The sequence below is a fragment of the Tachysurus fulvidraco genome, chromosome 10 (assembly GCF_022655615.1).
Source record: "Tachysurus fulvidraco isolate hzauxx_2018 chromosome 10, HZAU_PFXX_2.0, whole genome shotgun sequence".
Classification (NCBI taxonomy): domain Eukaryota; kingdom Metazoa; phylum Chordata; class Actinopteri; order Siluriformes; family Bagridae; genus Tachysurus; species Tachysurus fulvidraco.
Window position 1 is genome coordinate 3,445,906 of NC_062527.1, and position 23,165 is coordinate 3,469,070.

The 23,165-nt window shown below is 39.2% G+C and overlaps 2 protein-coding genes across 4 annotated transcripts; one reads left to right on the forward strand and one right to left on the reverse strand.

The window, feature by feature from the left end:
* Positions 1-646: 646 nt before the first annotated feature.
* best1 (bestrophin 1) lies at positions 647-8,370 on the reverse strand. The gene is made up of 10 exons (XM_027163813.2): positions 7,807-8,370; positions 7,352-7,565; positions 7,135-7,229; positions 6,807-7,040; positions 3,948-4,102; positions 3,733-3,810; positions 3,306-3,458; positions 3,117-3,197; positions 2,855-3,006; positions 647-2,780 (listed from the first exon to the last, which is right to left on the reverse strand). Exons 2-10 carry the CDS (start codon positions 7,501-7,503, stop codon positions 1,694-1,696), a joined length of 2,187 nt encoding a protein of 728 aa, XP_027019614.2. The 5' UTR covers positions 7,504-7,565; positions 7,807-8,370; the 3' UTR covers positions 647-1,693.
* A 2,171-nt stretch (positions 8,371-10,541) lies between these two features.
* rab3il1 (RAB3A interacting protein (rabin3)-like 1) lies at positions 10,542-21,254 on the forward strand. 3 transcript variants are annotated; one of them, XM_047819840.1, is made up of 11 exons: positions 10,542-10,698; positions 14,685-14,877; positions 15,532-15,627; positions 15,771-15,848; positions 15,936-16,163; positions 18,323-18,451; positions 18,531-18,643; positions 18,814-18,837; positions 19,795-19,894; positions 20,033-20,099; positions 20,229-21,254. In XM_047819840.1, the coding sequence occupies exons 2-11, from the start codon at positions 14,749-14,751 to the stop codon at positions 20,312-20,314; spliced, it is 1,050 nt and encodes a 349-aa protein (XP_047675796.1). In that variant the 5' UTR covers positions 10,542-10,698; positions 14,685-14,748; the 3' UTR covers positions 20,315-21,254. The 3 variants fall into 3 exon arrangements, with proteins under 3 accessions (XP_047675796.1, XP_047675795.1, XP_027019767.1); XM_047819839.1 differs by lacking the exon at positions 10,542-10,698 and adding an exon at positions 13,972-14,085; XM_027163966.2 differs by lacking the exon at positions 10,542-10,698 and adding an exon at positions 13,987-14,210.
* Positions 21,255-23,165: the final 1,911 nt, after the last annotated feature.

Below are 23,165 nucleotides of genomic sequence, written 5' to 3' on the forward strand. Positions count from 1 at the left end.
TTGCGTGCGTGTGCTAGTGTGCGTGTGCGCGCATGTAAGACAGAGAGCATCCTGATTGGCCTGTCTCGGTAAATCAACCAATCAATTGTCAGTGTGGGCGGGATTTTATCTCTATTTTTTCTTTTATCTTGTATTTTTAAAAGCCAAAGTGTAAGACACATTTTACGCCAGACTACACGAACGTGTCCCCCTGTCTTATAAGCGTTAATAACTGTAGAGTTTGTAACAGTAACTTCAGCATTGCCCATGGCGGGGTAAATGATTGTAAAACACGTGTTGACGTGACTTCAGCATCTTCAGCTTATATAAATAGTAAAAGTGATCTACATTCATTCATTCATTTTCTACCGCTTTAGCCGAACTTCTCGGGTCACGGGGAGCCTGTGCCTATCTCAGGCGTCATTGGGCATCAAGGCAGGATACACCCTGGACGGAGTGCCAACCCATCGCAGGGCGCACACACACACACACACACACACACACACACACACACACACACACACACTCATACTACGGACAATTTTCCAGAGATGCCAATCAACCTACCATGCATGTCTTTGGACCGGGGGAGGAAACCGGAGTACCCGGAGGAAACCCCCGAGGCACGGGGAGAACATGCAAACTCCACCCACACAAGGCGGAGGCGGGAATCGAACCCCGACCCTGGAGGTGTGAGGCGAACGTGCTACCCACTAAGTGATCTACATATTTTAATCTAAATAATTGGGTAACACTTTACAATAGGGTTCATTAGTTAGTTTACTACCTTAGTCAACATGAACTAATAATGCACTGCACTTATAAAGCATTTATTTATCTTTTTCGTTAATGTTAATTTGAGCATGTCTGTATGAGGTTAATTGTCAGTTTTGAGTTTAAGTTTTTAAAGAAAGAGCCAGCACTTATGTGAGAACATGAAAACTAGTGGCAAAGTTAATAACAGGCTTTTGTTTATATTTTTGTATTGAGTTTGTCCTCAGTAAATATACCAAGTTTGTCTTTTCTTTTCTTTTTCTTTTTTTTTATTTGACTCCAGTAAATTTAAGCACACTTTAATGACAATTCAGTAAATTTAAGATATTGTTCAGTAACATATTTTAACCTGTAGTAAATATAGGTAAATAAAATAAATGATATAGTAAATAAAACAAAAATAAAAGATTATTCTGAAATACAACAGGACTGCAGAAGACAAATGCAACATGTTTGTATATGTATATAGTAACACACTCATATTAACCAGAGCTCTGTGGTTAAGGTATTGGGCTACTGATCGGAAGGTCATGGGTTTGAACCCCAGGTCCACCAAGCTGCCACTGCTGGGCCCATGAGCAAGGCCCTTAACTCTCAGTTGTAAGTCACTCTGGATAAGGGTGTCTGCTAAATGCCATAAATATAAACCAGAGCAGATTTTTATTAACCACAGCAGCTGTTGTTCCGTTTGCTATTTTGTGATTGCTTACTAAATATCCCAGAAGCTGTTGCCAACTGACTTTCCTGCCCCCAGTCAAGGTGAACTTCCATTACCACAAGTCTTATCATCATGAGTCCACTTCTAATCCATATGTTTATCGTGCCACACATTATCTCATTGTGACCACGGTAACTGTTCCTTTGTTTGTCCATTTTGTGATGTATACGTATAATATAGCCATATTTACATGCAGCATAAAGAAAGAACTCTTCAAGGAACTCACTGTTCCTGCACCCTACTGGGTATCGCAGTTCCATTCTGCACCACTAAACCTCCCAGTAAATCCTCCTGAGATAATGAGATCCCAGAATCCTTGGGGGTATGATGCTGACTTGCTGTTTGCTGTATTGTGTTTGCAGTAGTAGGAGTGATGGGACTGGTTGAGTTATTCAATGCCATAGTGCCTCTGTTGACGAGTCTTGTGTTGCTACTAGAGCCACATGCAAGACCCATGAAACTACACAGGTTACCCATGCTGCTGTTGGTATTGTTGGTGTTACTGTTGGCTGTGCTGGATGCGTTTATGCATCCTGAGCTCCTGCTGCTCTGAATGGGATTTCGTATGGGAGGAGTGAAGGAGAACACTCTCTCTCCGCCTCCACTGACTGCACGTGCACTCAACGGTCTCAGCTGTCCTTCTGTTGGAAGAGGAGTGTCCATTGAAAGACAAGAAGGCAGTGGACGATGGGATAGCAATGCCTGATTTGGCCACACTTTGCTTGGAGGGCACGTCTCTGCTGCAGGATCAGGGAAGGAGAAAGTGGATGCAGAAGGGTTTTCTGAGCCATCCTCTGCTATCCCAGTGAAACCTGTGGCACAGGGCATGCGACCTGGCGTATCAGGAGGCAACAGATGTGAGCCTAGCAGAGAGTAAGAATCTGAGCTGGTGCTTTGCACCAGGTCACCCAGTGCTCTTCGTTGTGCGCGAGGACGATTGACAACAGATGGAGGCACACAGTGGATGGGTGTCTGAGGGCAACTATAGAAACCAGGTCTCTCGTACAGGGGCATGGAGGAAAAAGCATACTCAGCCATGTCATATTCAGGCGGATTTTGGTTCTGGTTCTGCATCACAGGGGCTTCCGGATGCAGATAGAGAGGGAAACGGCTAAAAGGAGCACGTGGGCGGCGACGGAGAAGAGAAACCCTAGAGGAAGTAGATGTGGTTGGAGAGCGGTGAAAATTTGGTGACTGCACGCCAAGCAAACGAGTCAGATTGCCCAAAAGAGGAGTGGAGTGGTTGGCTTCCTCATGCTCCTTGATCTGCTCCAGGTTATGCTGAAATTCCATATCTTCTTTCGAAACACTGGGAGAGACAGAAAAACTAAGTTCTAGATCTTGATAGCTAAAAAATACACAGTAACTACTTCATTTAGTCACCTGATGTCCAGAGCAGAGCCCATGTACGAGGGTTTTTGGTGTTCAGCACTGGCAGCTGTATACGGCGCCTGAGGCTCTGATTCGTTCCAGTATTTATCCTTCTTTATCATCGGAAGCAGATCATACATTTCATCAACTGACAACAGAGATACCTGAGATGTAAATGGACACATAGGCATTAAGAATTTCAGTCTGCTGTAGATTGTACTCTAGTTGTTGAAGTGCAAGGAAGAAAGTTAGTGACTTGAATGCAAAAAAATACCTGAAGGTTGCGATCCACCAGCCAGTTTGTCTCAAAGTCATCATCGTCTTCCCCGAAGGGATTGATAAGTTGTTCTGCCACCTTTTGATTGTCATTATTGAGTCACATAAGACAGAATATTACCAATAAAAGATGTGTTGAATAAATGTTTGCTTTGACTTGCTTGGATCAGGTATGGGGAACAAATACCTTGAGCCAGCCAACGTAGAAGAAGAACTGCAGCAGTGTGAAGACAGGAAGATAGAAGTCCAGGTCGTGACCCTGGTAGCCTTGGGCAGGGTCGAGAAACTGGCGACCAATCAGACAAGCCAAGAAGAAACTGTATACAGCTACAGTTACCACCTGTAAAAGGTGTAGATTTATGTCAAGTTCATAAATCAAGTACATACTTTAACAGCCTGTTTATGCTATTTCAAACATTAAGGTAAAGGAATTTCATTTGCTGTCTTTTTTTTTTTTTTTTTTTTTTTTGATAAACCATATTTCTATCTAAAAATCAACAGGTACTAATTTCTACTAAAGTAAGATCAGCAGTGATATAGCTATGGTTCGTATGAATAAATCTATAATTCCACATGGACACCTTTGGTTGTTAGTAACATTAGTCTGATCAGACCTGAGTGTAAACAAGTGGCAGACTGATCCAGTCATAACTGTACAGCTTCATGCACTGTGAGCGCAACGTATTTAACTCCTAAAAGGAGAAAAGAGACACACACATACATGCACATGCAGAATTGCCTGTACTACTGTATTTGAGAGAGCTTTTCCACAGCAAAGCTTTTCCTTTCACATTTCCTAGAAACACAATCGATTCAAATACTCACGTACGTTTAGAATGGCAGAGAGTGCAACGTCATTGTTGATGCGTCCCTCTGTCCGTGCTCTCAGTGCCAGATTCACAAACCACACGCAAGGAACCCAGAATTTATTATGAGGAGAAGGCAATTCTTCCAGCTGCTTCAGTTCCTCTACTGACATCAGTCCTGGACAGGAGTTTAATTCGGGTTAATACGGTGATATAAGTTGATGTTCAGTTTTAAGTCTCAAGGCAAACAATACACATGCGGAAAACCATAATTAGATACAAACTGCCGAAACTGTGATATGTTAATGTTATTTATTTCTATTATAATGTAAAAATCTCTTATTCTCGTCCATGTACAATAAATAGAGCTCATAACACATATCAGAGTACAGTGACAGAAAAAAAAATACATCCCTGTCCCAAAAACTAAACCAGTATTCAGAAACCAGGTGTGAAAATAATAAATACTCTTAACTTATCATTTGTGAACCATCTTTAAGTAACAAGAACTTGAAGTAAACCTTTTATCCACAGCTTTATCGGTCCATTCTTCTGTATGACATTGATATTTGAGCCATTTGTCTATGCACAGTTCTCCTTAGATCTGGCCCCAGTATTTTAATGGAGTTAAGGTCTGGACTATGTCTTGGGGATTCAAACATCTTGATTCAGATGTCGAATTTCTGGTCTGCTTGAAATCATTGTTGCCCTGTTGCATGAATAGGGTTGCAAAATTCCGGGAATTTTCAAGGCTGGACACTTTCAATGGGAATTAACAGGAATATATGGGAATTACGGGAATATATGGGAATTAACTGGGAATTTAAAAAGGAACTTAAATGTAGTTAAAAAAAATCTTGCAGCATAATTTTGTTTAAAACAACAAGATTTAATGCAATTTAAGTTGACTTGTACCCTGCGTTCCTCGGTCACTTGCACACAGCACACTGCTTACTGGAGGGCCATTGAGGCCAAACCCCGTGCATGTACTTGTGTTCTTCCATAACATCCACAGTAACACTTTATTTTAGGGTCATTTAATTAGTTGATATTAGCATGAATATTAATAGAATATTGGCTATTTATTAGTAATTATTAAGCACATATTAATGCCTTATTCTGCATTACCTTATTCTACATTCTTAATTGTACCAATACCTAAACTTAATAACTACCTTACTAACTCTTAATAAGCAGTAAATTAGGAGTGTTATGACCAAACAAAATGTTTATTAATGTTTGTATATGATAGAGTTTATATAAATTTCCCTATATTTCCAAATAATTTCCATAAATTCCCATAAATTTCCATAAATTCCAGTAAAGTTTCCAATTTGGAATATTTCCAAAATTCCCCAGATTGAGTTCCCGTGGAAAGTTTCCGGAAATTTACCGGAAACTTTCCGCCCCTTTGCAACCCTATGCATGGCCCAATTTTGGTCCCGCTTAAGTTGCTGGACAAATGTCCTCTTATTTGTCAAGAATATTCTGATATAAAATGGAGTTCACTGCTGGAGTTGTCTCAGTGACTGCAAGTTTTCCAGGTCCTGTGGCTGCAAAAACCAAAACCCAAATCCTCACCCCTGCACTACTATGCATAAGAGTTGGCATGAAGCATTTGTGGTTGTGCAGTTTTGCCAAACATGCTGCTACATTCTTTTAGGAGAGAAGTAGCTTTTTCACCCTTTCTCTAAACATTATGCGGACTGACCTTGGACTGTATTTGCTGAGACCCACTCCTGGGTAACTGTCTTGAAGGCACTCCATTTGTAAAAAAAAAAAAAAATCCGTCTTCACTCTGACATTCTACACTCTTCTTCTTCTTCTTCTTCTTCTTCTTCTTCTTCTTCTTCTTCTTCTTCTTCTTTTCACTGTAGAATGGTGAACTGTTCGAATTGTTTGGAGATGGCCTCAAATCTCTTCCAGATTAATGAGCAGTAACATTTAGTTCTCTGAAGTCGTGATCTCTCTTGTATCTTCTTAAATGCTGTTATAGAGTTAGTTACACTTCTGGATGATTTACTAACCTTGTGCATTTCATCAGTAAAATCATGGCTGCTAATTACTTTCAGATTATTGCGGAAGTAGGAATGGTGTACTTATTTTGTCCCATTTGTTGTCTGAATGTTGGCTTGATGGTAGAACGGGTGGGCCATACATTTGGCCATGACAATAAATAAATAGGCTTGGAGGAGGGTGTACTTTCTTTTTCCATGACTGTATATATTTAAACATACATTTTCAGACATGGCAGAAAAATTATCACGGGACAAGATAGTGACAACATGCATTCAAAATGTTCCTGAATCCCTGCGGTGATTGTTGTGATTGTTGTTCATTTCTGTTATTTGAGAGCCAAAGTTCTGGCAAAACAGACCATTAATCCCTGTTATTTCCAGGCTGAGCTCACTACCTGACGCTGGGGGGTACCATAACAAATGGCTGTTGCATTCCACAGACTTCTAATCACGGCTCTATGCCACATTACTTAGGCTGACTTGTTTCCTGTTTCACACTGTGACTGTACTGCAATCAGAAATGTACTGCTGTGTTGCTTGTTCTGATAAGGTGTATACATGTGGAATGACCACACATGCGTATCCCTGCCATTTTAGTGGATATTCCTATTAAAAATGAGCATTTTACTGTCAGCCACTTTTAATGCACCCCTGAAACTTTTACCAAATTGACGCATTGCTGCTGTAAACATCACAGGCTCTATAGATGAACTCACATGTTTAATAAGAAAGTGTGTATTTTAGCTTGTATACCTGTATTGATATCAGTGTATGCCTGGGTGAGGACAATAACCACAGCTAGAAAGAAGTTGTTATTACACCAATGTAGTATGTAACATTAAAGACTGAGTGAATCCAGTGTACCTCCCTGTACCAGGTGCTGCATGGTGGGAAACCTCTTATAGACAGCAGTGCTGACAGACCGGTAGATGAGGATGCCAGACAGGTTGGCATAACGCACCAGACTCCTGCGGATTAGCCTGGCACCTTCATCTGCCCCCCGAACGTATCCCCCGACCAACATCGCCAATCGATCTGGCCATGGGGTGCTCTCAAACTGCCCCCACCAGCGAGATACCACCAGAGTAACATAAAAACCTGGTTTGCACAAACACATGAACAAATGCAGATATTTATGGTAACACATAAGAGAGAGAGAGAGAGAGAGAGAGAGAGAGAGTTCTACACTTACCCAGAACAAATGATACAGGGATGAGTTGTGCATACTGATCACAGTAGATGGCGAGTTTCTCAAACATCCTCCTCTGCCCATCATCCAAGATGAATCTATATCAGTAAACATTGATCACTTTTCCTTCTCTTTAACATGACACGTTTTTTCAGCAGTTGGTATACTGTATGATGACCAAGATGACATTCTGTATTGCATTCGGACAAACTGCATGCACCTGTAAAGGACACTGATGATGTAGTAAAGCACAATAAAGATGAGCAGCTCTCGGTACAGCAGCTTGTAAATGCTTCCTTTCCACCGCAGTAAGAGGTGAGAGAAGGTCCCGAGACGAGCATCGGCAACCCTGCGAGAGTATGTCACTGTCATCTCTTGCTCTCTGCTGCTGAGAAGAACTTCTTTAACCAAACACTACTAATGCTGTCAGGATCCTGAAGTCAGAAAACAGATCCATAAAACCACAGAAAAATCATTAAAATGATGTTAGAGTGTGATTTTAGTGTAAGTTTGTCTATATGAGTGAGCATGTTGATTCAGTTTCTCTGAAACTATTCAGGATCAGAATTGGGTTCCCCTGATCTTATGTACAGTAAATAACACCTAAACACTTCCTCACTGCCACACCACAAAATATTGATCAGATAAAAGCAATCCCATGTTAAAGCTACTCACAGTGTGTAAGGAAACGAAGGGTGAAAGGCTTCATGAGCAGCACTGAAGTGAGAGATGCTGGAGAGGCTAAAAAAAGGTTAGGAGACTTGAGCCTACGACTCAAGTCACTTGACACATTAATCTCTTTCAGCAACAAAGGAACATTGTGAAGGAAGCGTTAGTTTAGTAATCTTCAATAAGCCTTCAGTGCAAAATAACCTGCACATACATACTGTATGAATCATTAACGATCCATTCAAGGCTGTTGAACACAGAAGCTATTAACATTCATTTTAAAATAAATGAAGATTGCAGTAACTGTATTTTATTAATTTCAGAGCAGCTAGCAACACCCTACTAGGCTTGATTAATTATGCATATTTACAATAGCTTGGATATTTAGAATTTTTTATAAAGGTGGTCTTTAGGTCTAAAGGTGGAGTTTTTTTGCTATATTTTTTCCTCACATGGAGATTGATCGGTACAAGATCCATGACATAATAACATTTGCAGCATTTAACAGATGCCCTAATCCAGAGCAACTTACATTCATCTTATTTATACAGGAGAGCAATTGAGGGTTAAGGGCCTTGCTCAGGGGCCTAGCAGTGGTAGCACGGTGGCCCTGGGATTCAAACTCACAATATTCTAATCAGTAGGCCAACACTTCAGCCAATTAAAGATTTATATAACTGTAGACTATTAGCTGTTTTTCTTCTCAGGTTATATTACACTAAGAATGTGCCAGTACCGTCAAACAACCCCAATTACAACCAATATAATGTTAGACAAATCTTGTACTTCTCGTAAATTATCTTACTATAATTAACAATTTTATGGTACTTTTTTTACGGTCCTGCTGTAAATCATTTGTCATTACATCATAACTTCATTTATATAGAAATCAATCCACAAAATTCCACAAAAACAATTAACTTTTACTTTGTCTAAATATTCCCCACAGATGTGAAAGATTGTATGGGTGTATCCTAAGTTTGATTAGAAACCTGGACAACAAAAACTAGCAAAGTGAGATATTGCTAACTTGGGGATGCTAAACACTGCATTATAACATCTACTGAAAACATGTGAAAGTATTGAGCAAACCAGATTTTCCTCACTGCTACAGTCTCTAACTCATACAGTAGAGCTGCTCTGACTACTGTCTTGTACACCTTAATAACTATAATAATAATTATAACTAGGCTAGAAAACTTGCAGAATGTCTTCTATCACAGTAAATTAGAGGTTTCTGGGTTAAAACTGCAATAGACTATCATTATAACTGTAAAATATGACACAGATACCAATTAAAAGAGATTTAGAATCTATATCCAATATATATATATATATATATATATATATATGTGTGTGTGTGTGTGTGTGTGTGTGTGTATATATATATAAATATATATATATAAATATATATATAAATAAAAATATATATATATATATATATATATATATAATGTATATATACATATATTGAAAGAATATTGACCGTCACAACCTTGAAAAAAGACACAATGGAATAAATAACGGATACTGTAAGGACGGAAACACTGCAAAACGTAGCCTAACATCCCTGCTGAAAACTCCAGTTTGGTTGGACCAAACTGGCAAGCTGGTAGAACTTTACTAGCTATTAGATATTATCCAGATATTTTCCAGCTTATCTTTAGTAAATTGATCAGGGGTTTCTGGGTACTCTTATTCCTCCTTCAGTCCAAAGAAATGTGTTGTGGGCTGATTGGCACCTCTAAATTGTATGTAGATTGTGAATGAGTGTGTGGTTGTGATTGTACCCTGTGATGGACTAGCACTCTTTCTAGGGTGTCTCCTGATTAGTGTCCCGAACCCTCTGTGATTGACTTCAGGATCCCTGTGACCCTGGTTAAGATCAGTGCTACACAATATGGATGAACGGATTATCTACTTTCTTTACTGAGATGTTACATTAAAATTGCATTAGTAAGAGTTATTCACTTTACTTACCAGTTTTGGAAGCTGGTCAGATCAGGCTAGATTTTTAGTAGGGTCAAATTCGAACATACACTCACCAGCCACTTTATTAGGAATACCTGCTCATTCATTCAATTATCTGTCAACAATTCAATGCATAAAAGCTTGTGATCAAGAGCTTGTAATGTCTAACGTTTACAAAAATGTGATCTCGGTGACTGTGGCATGGTTGTTGTGCCAGATGTACTGGTATTATTAAATCTGTGCTGTTCACCTGGGACAGTCTTAACACAGTGTACCTGTACCTGCATGATGCCACATGATTGTCTAATGCACGAATGAGAGCTTTATGCACTTTATTTATAAACCTTCATTCTATATTCATATTCATTGTATTGTATCCATAGACAGTATTTTTTATATTTCACCCATAACTGAAGATTACATTTTATTTTCTAAACTTTTAACTATTCAGTTTCTATTCAATTTGTATTCCATTTGAGTCCATTTTTTTAACACGGACATTCATTAAAAAAGATGTGTATTATTGTGTATGTGACCAAAAGATTACAATTTTGACCAGATGTACAGGTGTTCCTATTAAACTGACCTGTTAAATGTACATGGGATTTTTGTGTTTCTATGATTGAATGTGTGTTTTAATCCTGATTTACTGTGTAAGATGACATTGTGCTGCAATCTGGCAACCTTGACTTTGTCTGACTTTGGTTTTTTAACAGCAGAGTTTCTCTGAGTGTGACTTGACTTCAGCACAAGCTTCTGTTCATACTGGAGAAACCACAAGAGGACTTTTTTGTCTTTTAGAATATTAGCTGTTTGCTACTACTACATTACTCTGTTGTTCTACTTAGTCCACCGTTTTGCTTCCAATGCTTACATTTGGCCAAGAAGTATAGATTGAGTGATCCAGACCACCACTGTTTGTTGTGGGTAAGACAAGTTTAATTTATAAAATGTGAATGGATATGCTGTAATGTCAAGCTTACGTAAGGCTAGAGTGGAGAAAAACATCTGAAGGAATCCTTTTTAAAATATTCTACTTATATGCTCATAATTTGCTTACACGTATTAATGAGAACTGAGAAACAAAACAAAGAAAGAAAAAAAAATACTGCAACTCCATAATTAACCTCAATGTATTTTCAAGCACCAAAAACATTTAGAATTTACTACTGGAATTTATGGGTAGTTCATAGGGTTTTTATGTTTGCTCAGAGATTGTTATCATAAGAGGCCAAGGAAGTGTAACACAGCGTAAGCAGGTTGTGTGCCAAATCTGCAGACCATGTGAACACAAGAAATCCCTTAACTTGTAAAGATGAAGCTTTGAATTAAAAGATGCAGAAATATTTGCATTCAAATAGCAGACTACAGGGTACAGCTCTACAGTAAATCTGTAGTAAATCTAAAGAGCAGATAGAAACCACAGACAAGATTAACCTGTGCTCAAGTAAAAAAAAGAACTATGTAAGACAAATCAGAAAAAGCCCATGACCTCAAGTACACCATCTGTGAAAACATGGTTGAAATGGAAAATTCTTCACCTTATTCGCCTGCTCCATGTACAAAAAGTGGACTTTAAGGCAACAAAAGGGTTGTCTGATGTCATGTCAGCATGAGTTAGTATTACAGCACACAAGAAGTATGGAAAATACCAACAGTAAAAAAACATCAGTTTTAACTTTTAGTTAAAATGACAGCAATAAAGTACGGTCAGAACAATGAAGCCAAATGAAGCAACCATCACGGTTAAAACTGAAAATGTTGCCACCAAAATATTATCCAGGATTTATCCTGACAGTCCATCCACCCATCCTGGTGAAGGGCAGCAAAGGAATAGCGCTTTACTAGTCCCATGCTTTATTTTGGGGGAAAGAGGATTCTCTAGGTCACCAGCAAAGCAAGCAGAGCAGAGCTACAAAAAAGAAATGTTCTGTTGGCAACTATGTTTTGGTGAATTTATAATTAATAAAGATGCTAGGCTAACCCTATAATTGTACTGCACATGTAAGATTACCAAGTATTTAGATTACCAATGTATACGTTTACCATGTATTAAGTGAAAGAAAATCTGCATACAAAAAAAAAGAATCACATAACCACAAAGCACAGGTATTGAATCAATAATGAGAAACATGCACATGAATTTCTAAATCTGTATAATTTGTTACCGCTGAAACGGAGGGACAAAAGCACTTTCCTATAGTGCCCAGAATCTTAAATGTAGGAGACAAATTCTTCTATACATACATTAATCCAAACATGTACAGGGTGTGTAATCATGCATTGTGCTCAGTAATGATCAGAATCAGAATCAGATTTATTGGCCAAGTGTGTTGACACACACAAGGAATTTGGTTCCAGCAGTTTGTGGATCTCAAAGAGAGTCTGAAAAGTGGTTACTGAAGATAGATGAAAAAGTACATGATAACATATTCGTTCAAAAAGCACTGTACCGATTATTCAAGGATGCTGGCAAAACAAGCAGTGGTGGAATTTAACAAATAGATGAACACTGAACAGAACGCTGATTGCATACTAAGTACTGTATGTGTACACCTGACCATCACATCCCATATGTGGATCTTGTGGACACAAAACACACACAATGTCTTTGTGTGCTGTACCATTACAGAAACAGTGTTTCATCGTGACAATGCCCCTGTGCACAAAGCAAACTCCAGGAAGACATGGTGTGTGAAGGTCGGAGTGGAAGAACTCGAGTGTCCTGCACAGAGCCCTGATTCTGACTCAACCCCACTGAACACCTTTGGGATGAACTGGAACACTAACTGAACCCCAGACCTTCTCACTCTTACAACACAGACAGTGTGTAGGACTTGAGGTTGTAATAACAGCAACGTTAATTATAAAACAAAGAGGGAACTAAATCGGGAATGGGATGCTCATGATACGGAATCCTAATCGGCCATGCATTATTATATATTTTTTTCTGTATATATATATATATATATATATATATATATATATATATATATATATATATATATATATATATATATATATATATATAATATTTCTTATTTCCTGATAGCGACTTCATTTTGTGGTAGCCTAGTGTTTAAGGTGTTGGGTGTTAAGATGTCGGGCTACCAATCGGAAGGTTGTGAGTTCGATCCCAAGTCCACCAAGCTGCCACTTTTGTGCCTTTGAGTAAGGCCCTTAACCCTCAATTTCTCAGTTGTATATGAATGAGATAATGTAAGACGCTCTGGATAAGGGCGTCTGACAAATGCTGGAAATGTAAATGTACATTTTTTTCGGTATCTCGACATAAAAGTCGTTTTGTCAGATTCACGACTTCATTTACTCATGATTTCTGCATGTACCCCATTTTTAGTATGTAATGAATTATTAAAATGTTAAAACTTAATTCTCATATATACCGTCAATAAAAATAAATAAATAAATAAATAAATAAATAAATAAATAAATAATAATAATAATAATAATAATAATAATGTGGTGTCTTAGGACTTTCGTATGAGGATGCACATCAAATCAAATCAAATCAAATTTTATTTGTCACATACACATACATACAGAGTACGACATGCAGTGAAATGCTTTTTTCATCTGTCCGGTATTCAAACATAGAAAGATGGAATTAAGGATAAAAATAAAACCAAAAGGAGGTAGATAAATAAAAAGTATAAATTGGGATGGCTGAGATCCTTTACAATCTTGCTGGCCCTGGTCCGGCACGTGCTGTAGATGTCCTGCAGGTTAGGAGCTCGGTGTGGACGGTACGTTCAGCTGACCGCACCACCCTCTGTAGGACTCGCCCGTCCTTCATTGTCCTGTTCCCCTAACCAGTGTTCATAAGCGTTTGGCCATGATAGTGGTTTACGGGGCATGAACGTATGGTGCTGTGACACGTATTTGTAGCTTTTGTCCATTCATCCTTAGTTACTGCCTGATCAGGGTTCATAGCTGTGTGTCCCAGTTACATTACAAGATGAACTCCAGTATCAGGAACTGTCAAGAGTCAGAATTCTAACAGCATGCTGACAGCACTGGCATTTCTACCTCTGAGTTGGACATAGTGGAGGAAAAAAAACATTAGAGAGAACGACATTCCACATCGCCATTAAAGGTTTAACCCCGAAAACAGGCGTAGAGACGCAGCGTCATTGTTTTACTTTACACACCTTTTTGTTTCGGAGTGTTTTCGTCATTGTGGGCGGGGCCTGAGCGACGCCCTGGAGTCATGTGACCTGGTCCAGCTGGACTAAACACCGAAACTTTCCCTGCTTCGTGTCGGAGAAATCAAAACACCTTCTGAAGCGTGTGTGTGTGAGTTTGTTTTGTGTTGGCTTTAACACCGTCCCTGGAGTGTGTAGTACAGCTTGTTTGTGGATTCTGTTGCGGAAAAGACTGTCGAGTTGTGTTTTAGCTGCCGGATGCTTCTATTAAACAGGGTAAGGGTGTGGATCTCTGGGCGAAAAGTTACCCGTCAACATATTTCCTAAGAATGTTATGGCTGTTTTTATGACTAAACACTGTTTAGCTGTTTGGTTATTCAGAGAAATAGGCTGTTCATAGAAATAAGCTGTTTAAAACATTTTTAGACACACACGCACACAGACACACACACAGACACACACACACAGACACACACACACAGACACACACACACAGACACACACACACACACACACACACAGACACACACACACACACACACACACAGACACACACACACACACACACACGCACACACACACACACACACACACAGACACACAGACACACACATACACACACAGACACACACACTGCTACGTGTTAGACATCTTGACTCAGTATTGAAGTGTTGTTTACAAACGTCACATCACATAACATGTCATTACAAAGTGTCCAAATTTGGACTGAAGAGTTATTTGTCTGTGCAGGTTGATAGACTTCGAGGCAGAGCTGGAACCTGGCACAGAGTCTGGAGAAGGCAGAGGAGAGACAATGCTCCAGGAGGAGACGGACACTCAGAGACGAGAAGCCTACAGCGTGTCTCGTCTACGAAGCTCCTCTATAGAGATTAGAGAGAAAGGCACAGAGTTTCTTCGAGAACAGCTGGATGCTGCGCAGAAGGTGGACAAATCATAAAAACAGAGTTTGCTTCTTCTTTTTCTTACTCCACGGTTCAGTGCTGAACAAAGGAACAGAAGGAAAAACATTTGGGAATTTTAAGTATTGAGTAGTCGATGTATCGATAGTATGAAACAATCTTTATATGTAGATGGATTACATAATCCTTACATTTTCCTGTTGTTCCTGTGTTCAGCATTTAACAGCGTGAATTATGCGACAAGACGAGATCTCAAGTTGACTGGGATCTGAATCAGAAGACATTCTGTCCAGGACAAAGCAGTTACTCGAGCAAATTAAATGAAACTCCTTTTCAAAACATATTACATTTGACTTGTAAACTTGTAGCCCCTTAAAACCACCATAGCACTTTTTTCCCCATTAAATGAGTTATAATGTATATATGTTCCAGTTCGTAGCTCAAATGCACAAAGATTTTATAAAATGACATATTCCCAAGCTCTGATTTTTCACCACAGACTCTAACCATACGAGTTTGATCATACAGATATCCCAGAGATGAACACGATCAAATTCGCATGCCGTCACTGTGCTATGCAGTTTCAATGAATATGGGCCCTGAAACTACAGTACCAGCTTAACAATCGTCTATTCTGTTCACACAACAATAACGTTTGGGTAATAATTTGCCTGCAGGAGTTGAAGCTAAAGGGGGAGGAATGTGAGCGACTGTCGAGTCTGAGAACTCAGCTGGAGCAGGAACTGGAAGAATTGACTGCAAGTCTCTTTGAGGTGAACAGGACCACGTGTATCATAGCACATCCTTATGTGTGACAATCAGCAGTATTATTTAGTGCTACTTGTTAGAATATTTATAGCTGATTAATTCGACTATGTTCCTGTTACTCACCTGAGATCTGAAATCATTTCTCCAGGAGGCTCACAAAATGGTTCGAGAAGCAAACGTTAAGCAAGCAGCTGCAGAGAAGCAACTGAAAGAGGCACAGGGCAAGGTAGTGTCTTATTTAAGTTATTTACATATCTAAATCCATCCTTATTATCAGTCCCAGCTATGTACCTTCTTTTTTTTTTTTACACAGATTGATGTGCTACAAGCAGAAGTGACCGCACTAAAGACCCTTGTGTTGACCTCCACACCGTCCTCCCCTAATCATCAGCTCCACCCACAGCTACTGTCCCCAAAGTCCAGAGGAGCATCGTCTCGGCCTGGAGGACACACGCGCCACAAGAGCGCCACCCTCTGTCTGCCTCAGCTACAATCTGAGTGTCCCAGTGAAAATGCATACACGAGCCGGGAAGAAAAAGAGGTATATACGAGCAGACAGGTTTGGATGTACCATGTAACCGTCGCATGTGGTATCCTAGTGGTTAAGGTGTTGATCTACCTATCGGGAGGTTGTGTGCTCAAATCCCAGGTCCACCAAGGCCCTGAACTCTCAATTGCTCAGTTATATAAAATTAGATAGAAATGTAAGTCGCCCTGGATAATGGTGTCTACCAAATGCTGTAAATTTAAATACCTGGATATCAAATCATCCAGTGTTTCCTTTTCAATGCTTATCTTTTGTTTTTCTGTGATCAATAACCCTCTCCTTGTCTGCTCCTCTCTCTCTCTCTCACTCTCTCTCTCTCTCTCTCTCTCTCTCTCTCTCACACTCTCTCTCTTGTTCTCGTTCTCTCTGTTTCTTTCTCTCTCTCTCTCTCTCTCTCTCTCTCTCGTTCTCTCTCACATTCTCGTTCTCTGTCTCTGTCCCTCCCTCTCTGTCTCCCTCTCTCTGTCTCGTTCTCTCTCTCTCTCTCTCTCTCTCTCTCTCTCGTGTATATATATGTCTTGTCCAGCTCAGTGTGTGAATCTGCAGGAGTTTACTGTTGCCAGGTAACTGTTATACAGGGGGCTCAGATATTTAGTCATGCTTACTGACTTGTACCCAGGAAACATAATGAAACAAAGACTACAGCTCCTGTGTGACCTGTTTTACTCATGCTGAGGATTTTTTGTTCCCATATCAGTGCCTCTAAGATGTTAGCATTTTACAAACGCAGATGAATTTTACGAATGCTAAATCAAGCAAACTTTGCAATATTTGTAGTAGATTGTGACCTCACAACACCAACGCTGTTTTCCATCGATGTGCATCGAACATGTGTGCAGCGGTCACAGGAAATAATTTCATCACTTCTAGGAGTTTAAAAGAAGAATCCCATGCTCACAATTTTACCAGTTCAAATAGTTTTTTTTAAATAAAAAAAGCACAAAACACAATTTTTTTAAAAAGCTGCAGAAAAAATCAGGTTGGAATTTTGCACCAGCAATCATAAAACAAAAGATTATTTAAAATCCCTTGAGGATCAACATATTGAGCATACAGTTGAGCTACAAGGTACTTTTCAAGGTGATTTGTGAGTGTTTATGTTGTGAATTCTAAAGCTGGGTAAAAACTCAATATTCAGGGTTTTTAGCTTTTCAAGGTCATTGAAAAAAATGTGCGTTTTTGACTCAAAAATATAATAATATTTACAATATAATATAATACTTATTATAAACAATATTTATAATAATATTTATAATAATATTTATAATAATAACAGTATAATATTTCCTGAATTTTATGTCAGAATTTCCTGGAGATTTATTCCTTAGCATGTTTTTAAACACTCGGATGGATTTAATCTAAAGTGGATCATCAGGTTTTACACACACTCCATGAGACTGCTCACTTTCATTAGTCACATGAACATTTCTGAGGTTCTGCTTTTTGCTCAAGTTTTTGCTGATAATATCATTTGTGATGGAAATTTTTGCAATCAGTTTGAGAGAAAAAAAAAAAAAATGCACAGCTCAGCTTGTCCTTTTACTGAGAAACCACCAAGCGTTAACTCCTCTGTCCTGAAGACATTCCTGGTGTGAGGAAACTCCTGACACTCGAGACTCAAGAAAGGTTGAATAAATGTCTTCTGAGAAAAGACAACAACGATGATTCGTTTTTTAACACGCTTTTTAAAAATCTGTTATTTACTCTCTGTTGATCTGGGCCATCCTCCAAGTCTGCGTTACTATAGAAACAGTAACATAGTTGTTTGTTGTGTTTTGATAGATAGATAGATAGATAGATAGATAGATAGATAGATAGATAGATAGATAGATAGACAGACAGACAGACAGACAGACAGACAGACAGACAGACAGACAGATGATAGATATAGACAGACAGACAGACAGATAGATACATAGACCGACAGACAGACAGACAGACAATTTCTTGACTGACTGGTGGGTTGACTGGTTGATTATCCCAGAGGAAATTTAAGCATCCAGTAGCAACACACAGAGAAATAAGATTCACGAACACAGTAACCCCCCCCCCCCCCCTCACCCAGACGTATGAAGAAGAGGTATTTTTTTTATATATCTTGATTAGATAACCACTTTATCTGTAGGCTTATGCTTGTTTATTGCTCTCCGTAGTTGGACTCTGTGTTGTTTGCCGAGTTTTTGTCTTGGAGAGAGAAGCCCAGTCTGGACCGGTCATCCGCCTTCCTGACCCGGATCTACAAAGAGGACATCGGACCCTGTCTCTCTTTCACATGCTCAGAGGTAAGTTGCTTCAAGCCTGTGTGCCTATCTGATGCTTATATTTCTCTACAGTGAGCACTTATCATTCTCTCTTTCCTAGTTGTCTCGGTCTGTTCAGAGTGCGGTGGAGAATAACTTTCTGACTATCGAGCCCGTTGCTTTGACGGCGTCGCCCGTGGACAAGGCCTCGAGTATTGAGTGTGGAGGACTAAAGTGAGTCGTGCATCGTACATGATGCTACTTCTGCATTTCTGGGCTCTACGTGATTTTATTTATTTATTTACATTATGTAGTTGGACATGGCTGTAATGGCTGAAGCTTGTAAATCACATGATTATTTGGGCACCAGTTTGATCACAGTTGATATGGGCTTGTTTTCACAGTGGCTGCAGAGCTCCGGTAGAGACGTAAGTGACTTTAGAAGCTATAGCATGACAAATCGCTGCTCTAATTCAGCATCTTGCCTTTTCCTTTTCACGTAACTCTCTCTGCTGCTTTGGATTACATTTGTTTCTATTAATCTGACTTTCCCTGGTTATTGTCACTGTAAATTAAACATATTTGGAAACATGTCCACAATACACGATGTATAATCATAATATTTAGGTGTGTTAGACATTATTTTGAACACAAGTGTGACGTTTTTAAACTTTTCAATATTTCTATTGTTCTTTTTATATAGTACATGAACTTACAAATGAAATAACCAGTGCAGGAAATTAAATTAAAATTTTCATGTAGCTACTCGGCGTTGTGGGATGTTGGGTCAAATCTGATGGGTTAGAATCATTTTTAGTGCAGAATGTGAGGCATATCAGAGGTTTATAATAAATAGATCGATTGAACGTGTTCCGTTGTAACGATTTAACATACCGTTGTTATATATTTTCTCTAAGACGTTTATTTCATTTTTGTGAAAGGTTTCTCCAGTGTCAGAGCTTTATAACAGTTTATAACAGTTTATAACAGTTTATGGTTAAAGGGAAAGTCTTTTGTACAGGAGACTTTGCACTAATCAAACCTTTCATCTTGGATTTCATATTTTTCTATAACAGCACATATAACAATTGTTCAAAATTTCAAATTTTGTTGGCCACGTTGCAATATTTCCTCTCACCTGACGGTGGTGGCAATTTACTTATTTTTTTTTTTTATTCAGTTTTTCTATTGTAAAACGTTTGGACACCCCTGCCTCACGTAAATACCATAAATAACACCCAGTGCTAGTTATTGTAAAATATTCTAACCAACAATGGAAGAGATCCTAGTTTTTTTTAAGGATATTTCCCATACTGCCCATATGCATGATGTACTGGATGTTTAATAGACAGCATTTATAACGAGTCTGTCGTGTGCGGGTGCAGGAAGTGCGCCCTGAGTGGAATGTCCCATCTCTGCCGACATCGCATCAAACTGGGAGATAAGGAGAATTATTACTACATCTCTCCCTCCAGCAGAGCTAGGGTACAAACTTCTCATTGTCTCTCTTCTATGTGACCTTTTTTCTTTCTATACAAGCTCAGGTAAATACTTCATACCTGTAGTTTTTACTTTTGACAGCATATCTAGGTCTGACGTCTTTCTTTCTTTCTCTGACGCTAGATCACGGCAGTGTGTAACTTCTTCACGTACATCAGATATATCCAGCAGGGGTTGGTCCGACATGACGGTGAGTGACGCAACAGGCCTAACGTGAATAAATGACCTTCACGTGTTTGTGAGTAACAGCATTCATAACATGTTCTACTATACAGTAGTTCACCCCATGGACTCGTGCGCTCTCTTTCTTTCCCGGCAGCTGAGCAAATGTTCTGTGAGGTGATGCGCTTGAGGCGGGAGATGTCTACGGCCAAGTTAGGCTTCATCTTTACAGACCAGAACTGAAGGACACACAGATTTTCTCCACTCAGCAGATTTCTCATACATACACTCTGTTAGTGAGTCAGTGACTGTTACTATTATAACAAGGTGAGAGGAATTCTGCAACAATGATGATGATGGTGGTGATGATGATCAGTATTGGACCTGAGTGAGATCCTTCTATTTTCTTACTATGGAGGGAGGATGGAATTTACAATGGGTTTGTTTTTAGATTATTTGTTGGTGCAGACACAGTTTACAGAACTTAAGGTCCTCATAGTCGGAACCTGTTCAGTGCATTTATCGAAATAAGGTGTCACACTATCACCTGCTTCTGCACTACACGCCAATGCTGCCTGAGAGAAATCGCTTAGCACACAACATAGATGTTGTTCCGACGTCCATTAGAGCCGGTCGGTGCCTAATAATCGGCTGTAATATATTTATTGGGTAAGAAGTATTTTCTAGAATTTTTAAAAGAGCACATAAAGAGAAATGAAGGCACTTAGCCACAGATTTATTGTAATCATCATTATAAACGTATTTTATGAAAGCTTAACCTGGGCTTAGAAAAACTTTGAATATCCAGGACACAATTATTACCAATGCATGGATTTTTAGCACATATAATTAGGTGGGATTATGGTTCAAACGTATGTTGTTGTTGTTTTTTTTTCTTTTAATAATATTTGTGTGGTTTGACAATCAGAATGGCTTCTAAATATCAGGACCTATATATCATGTGTCAATATTTTTAGTAGGTCAAGGAGGACGTTGTGTCATTCGATCAAATCTCTTTGGACTAAATGATTTTCAGAGCTTTGTACAACATTTTTATATCTTTAGAAACAAATCTGTTTAACAATTCAAGCTTACATCATTTAATTTTCTTTATGTTTATGTTTACATGTAACCGCCTTGCCTAATGGTTTAATACAGAGAAATAAAATAAGTGTAACGCTGAGTCGTGTGTTTGAATGAATGTGTGATCTGAATTCACCGGAGCAGATATCTATAGGCTCGAGGAGCAGATTAGGGATGTAAAGGAACACGGTCTTCCTACTTCGTGTTTTAATGATGCGTCTTTGTATCAGATCTTTAGAATAGACGATCTCATAAGTGCATAAAAATTGAGGGGGTGGGATACAAAAAGGATAAGAAGACCTCTTTTACAACACCGGATAATATTTTGATGGACTGGCTGTAAGGAGAAGCTGACTCCATAGCAGAGGTGCTGGTAGGTTATTCATCTGTTATGTCTCTTATATGAGGTAAAGAGGGCAACAATAACAGATTTCTGGGGCAGTGAAAAGTCTTACAGAGGAACAAGTTTAACAGAGAACCAGCACTTAAAGTTACACAGCATACAAAATAATACCGTATGATTGGTACATATGAGGGAAGTGTTGGCCTGCTTTAAGAGATTAATTAGTGTTTAATTAAGCAGATACACAATAATACACACAACTCATGTCACTGCAGAATAATAAATAATACAGATTGGATTTCGTATGTAAGAGAACTCCATGAACCATAGATAACCGCTACAGGAGGTGCGAATCACCTGGATGCTTTTCCAAGTCATGTAGTGATGTGACTTTGAGCCAGCGCAAGTTTATAAGGTTTAACAACCATATCTGGGTTTCACTGATACAGGTAGTTTCATTTGGAACTAATTTTCTGTTTCACCTCTCCTAATAGCCATTAGTGGTGTGAAACATCTGGATAATGCCACAAATGTCACAAGGAATGCCACAAATGTCACAAGGAACAGTCTTATCCTAAAAGGTGCAGAGTGGACCAACACTCGCACCACTGAGGAAAGTGATAGTTATGTTGTAGAATCTCAAGAACATGCTAGGTGATGACAGAGTTTTAGTGGTGCAGATTTCCTGGTTTGAAACCCATGAGAAAATGCAGTGGGTCTCATTTTACACATGAATGACCATTGTATCTTTCTTCAATGAGATATAGAGATATGGTTTCTACAACGTACATAGACTAATTATAGCAGGTAAGAGTGGCACAGTCTGTGGTCCAGTGGTCCAACCTTCAAAGCCTATGAACTTTGCCCTGTGACATGTGCTCTGACAAAACTTTCTGTCTATTCTGGTATAGCAGATCTGCTCGAAGCGAAAGCTGCCAGGATGTTACAAACACTAACAAAAGCGACATTGACAGATATCTTGGGGTTATGAGAACTCCAGGATTTTGCATAACATGGAAAGAATTATCGATAAAGGAGGCAAAATAATGGTGTGGAGGCCAGTCAAGGGTAAGAGCACTTTATCCCGGCAGTCTGCAATGTGTTGGCTTGGCATTGGTACATTTACATTACACTTTTATCTAGTGTGACTTACATTGTTATCGCTTTTTGTACAACTGAGCAATTACAGGGTTGAGGTCCTTGCTTAAGGCCCAGGAGTGGCAGCTTGGTGGACCTGGGATTTAAACTCTAAGCTGAGAACACTATGTTGACATGTGACAGCCATCACAGATGTCGTCTGATTCAAACCCACATCCATAAGATCCCCAACGCTGAGGCAGTGAGCACATAGACCAACGTTAGACCCATCATTAGCTTCCAAGAGATCAGATACAGGTTCTTGTGGCTAACCGTTGGGTGTAACCTGAACTACATAGCAAATCCTACACAAGTAAAGGTTATAGATAAGTATTGTGGAGGAGGAAACTGATTTCTAGCTGCAGATTAGCAAAAACCTCTCTTCCACACTGACTGCATGCTTGCCACAGGCCTGCTAGTCAGCTAGGTGGTGGGGATGTGCAATATTCTGTTGAGACAATGCTGGCTGAGATACCAACCTGGTGGGGACATAGACAGCTACTGTAACATGCTATGTCATTTTGCAGAAAT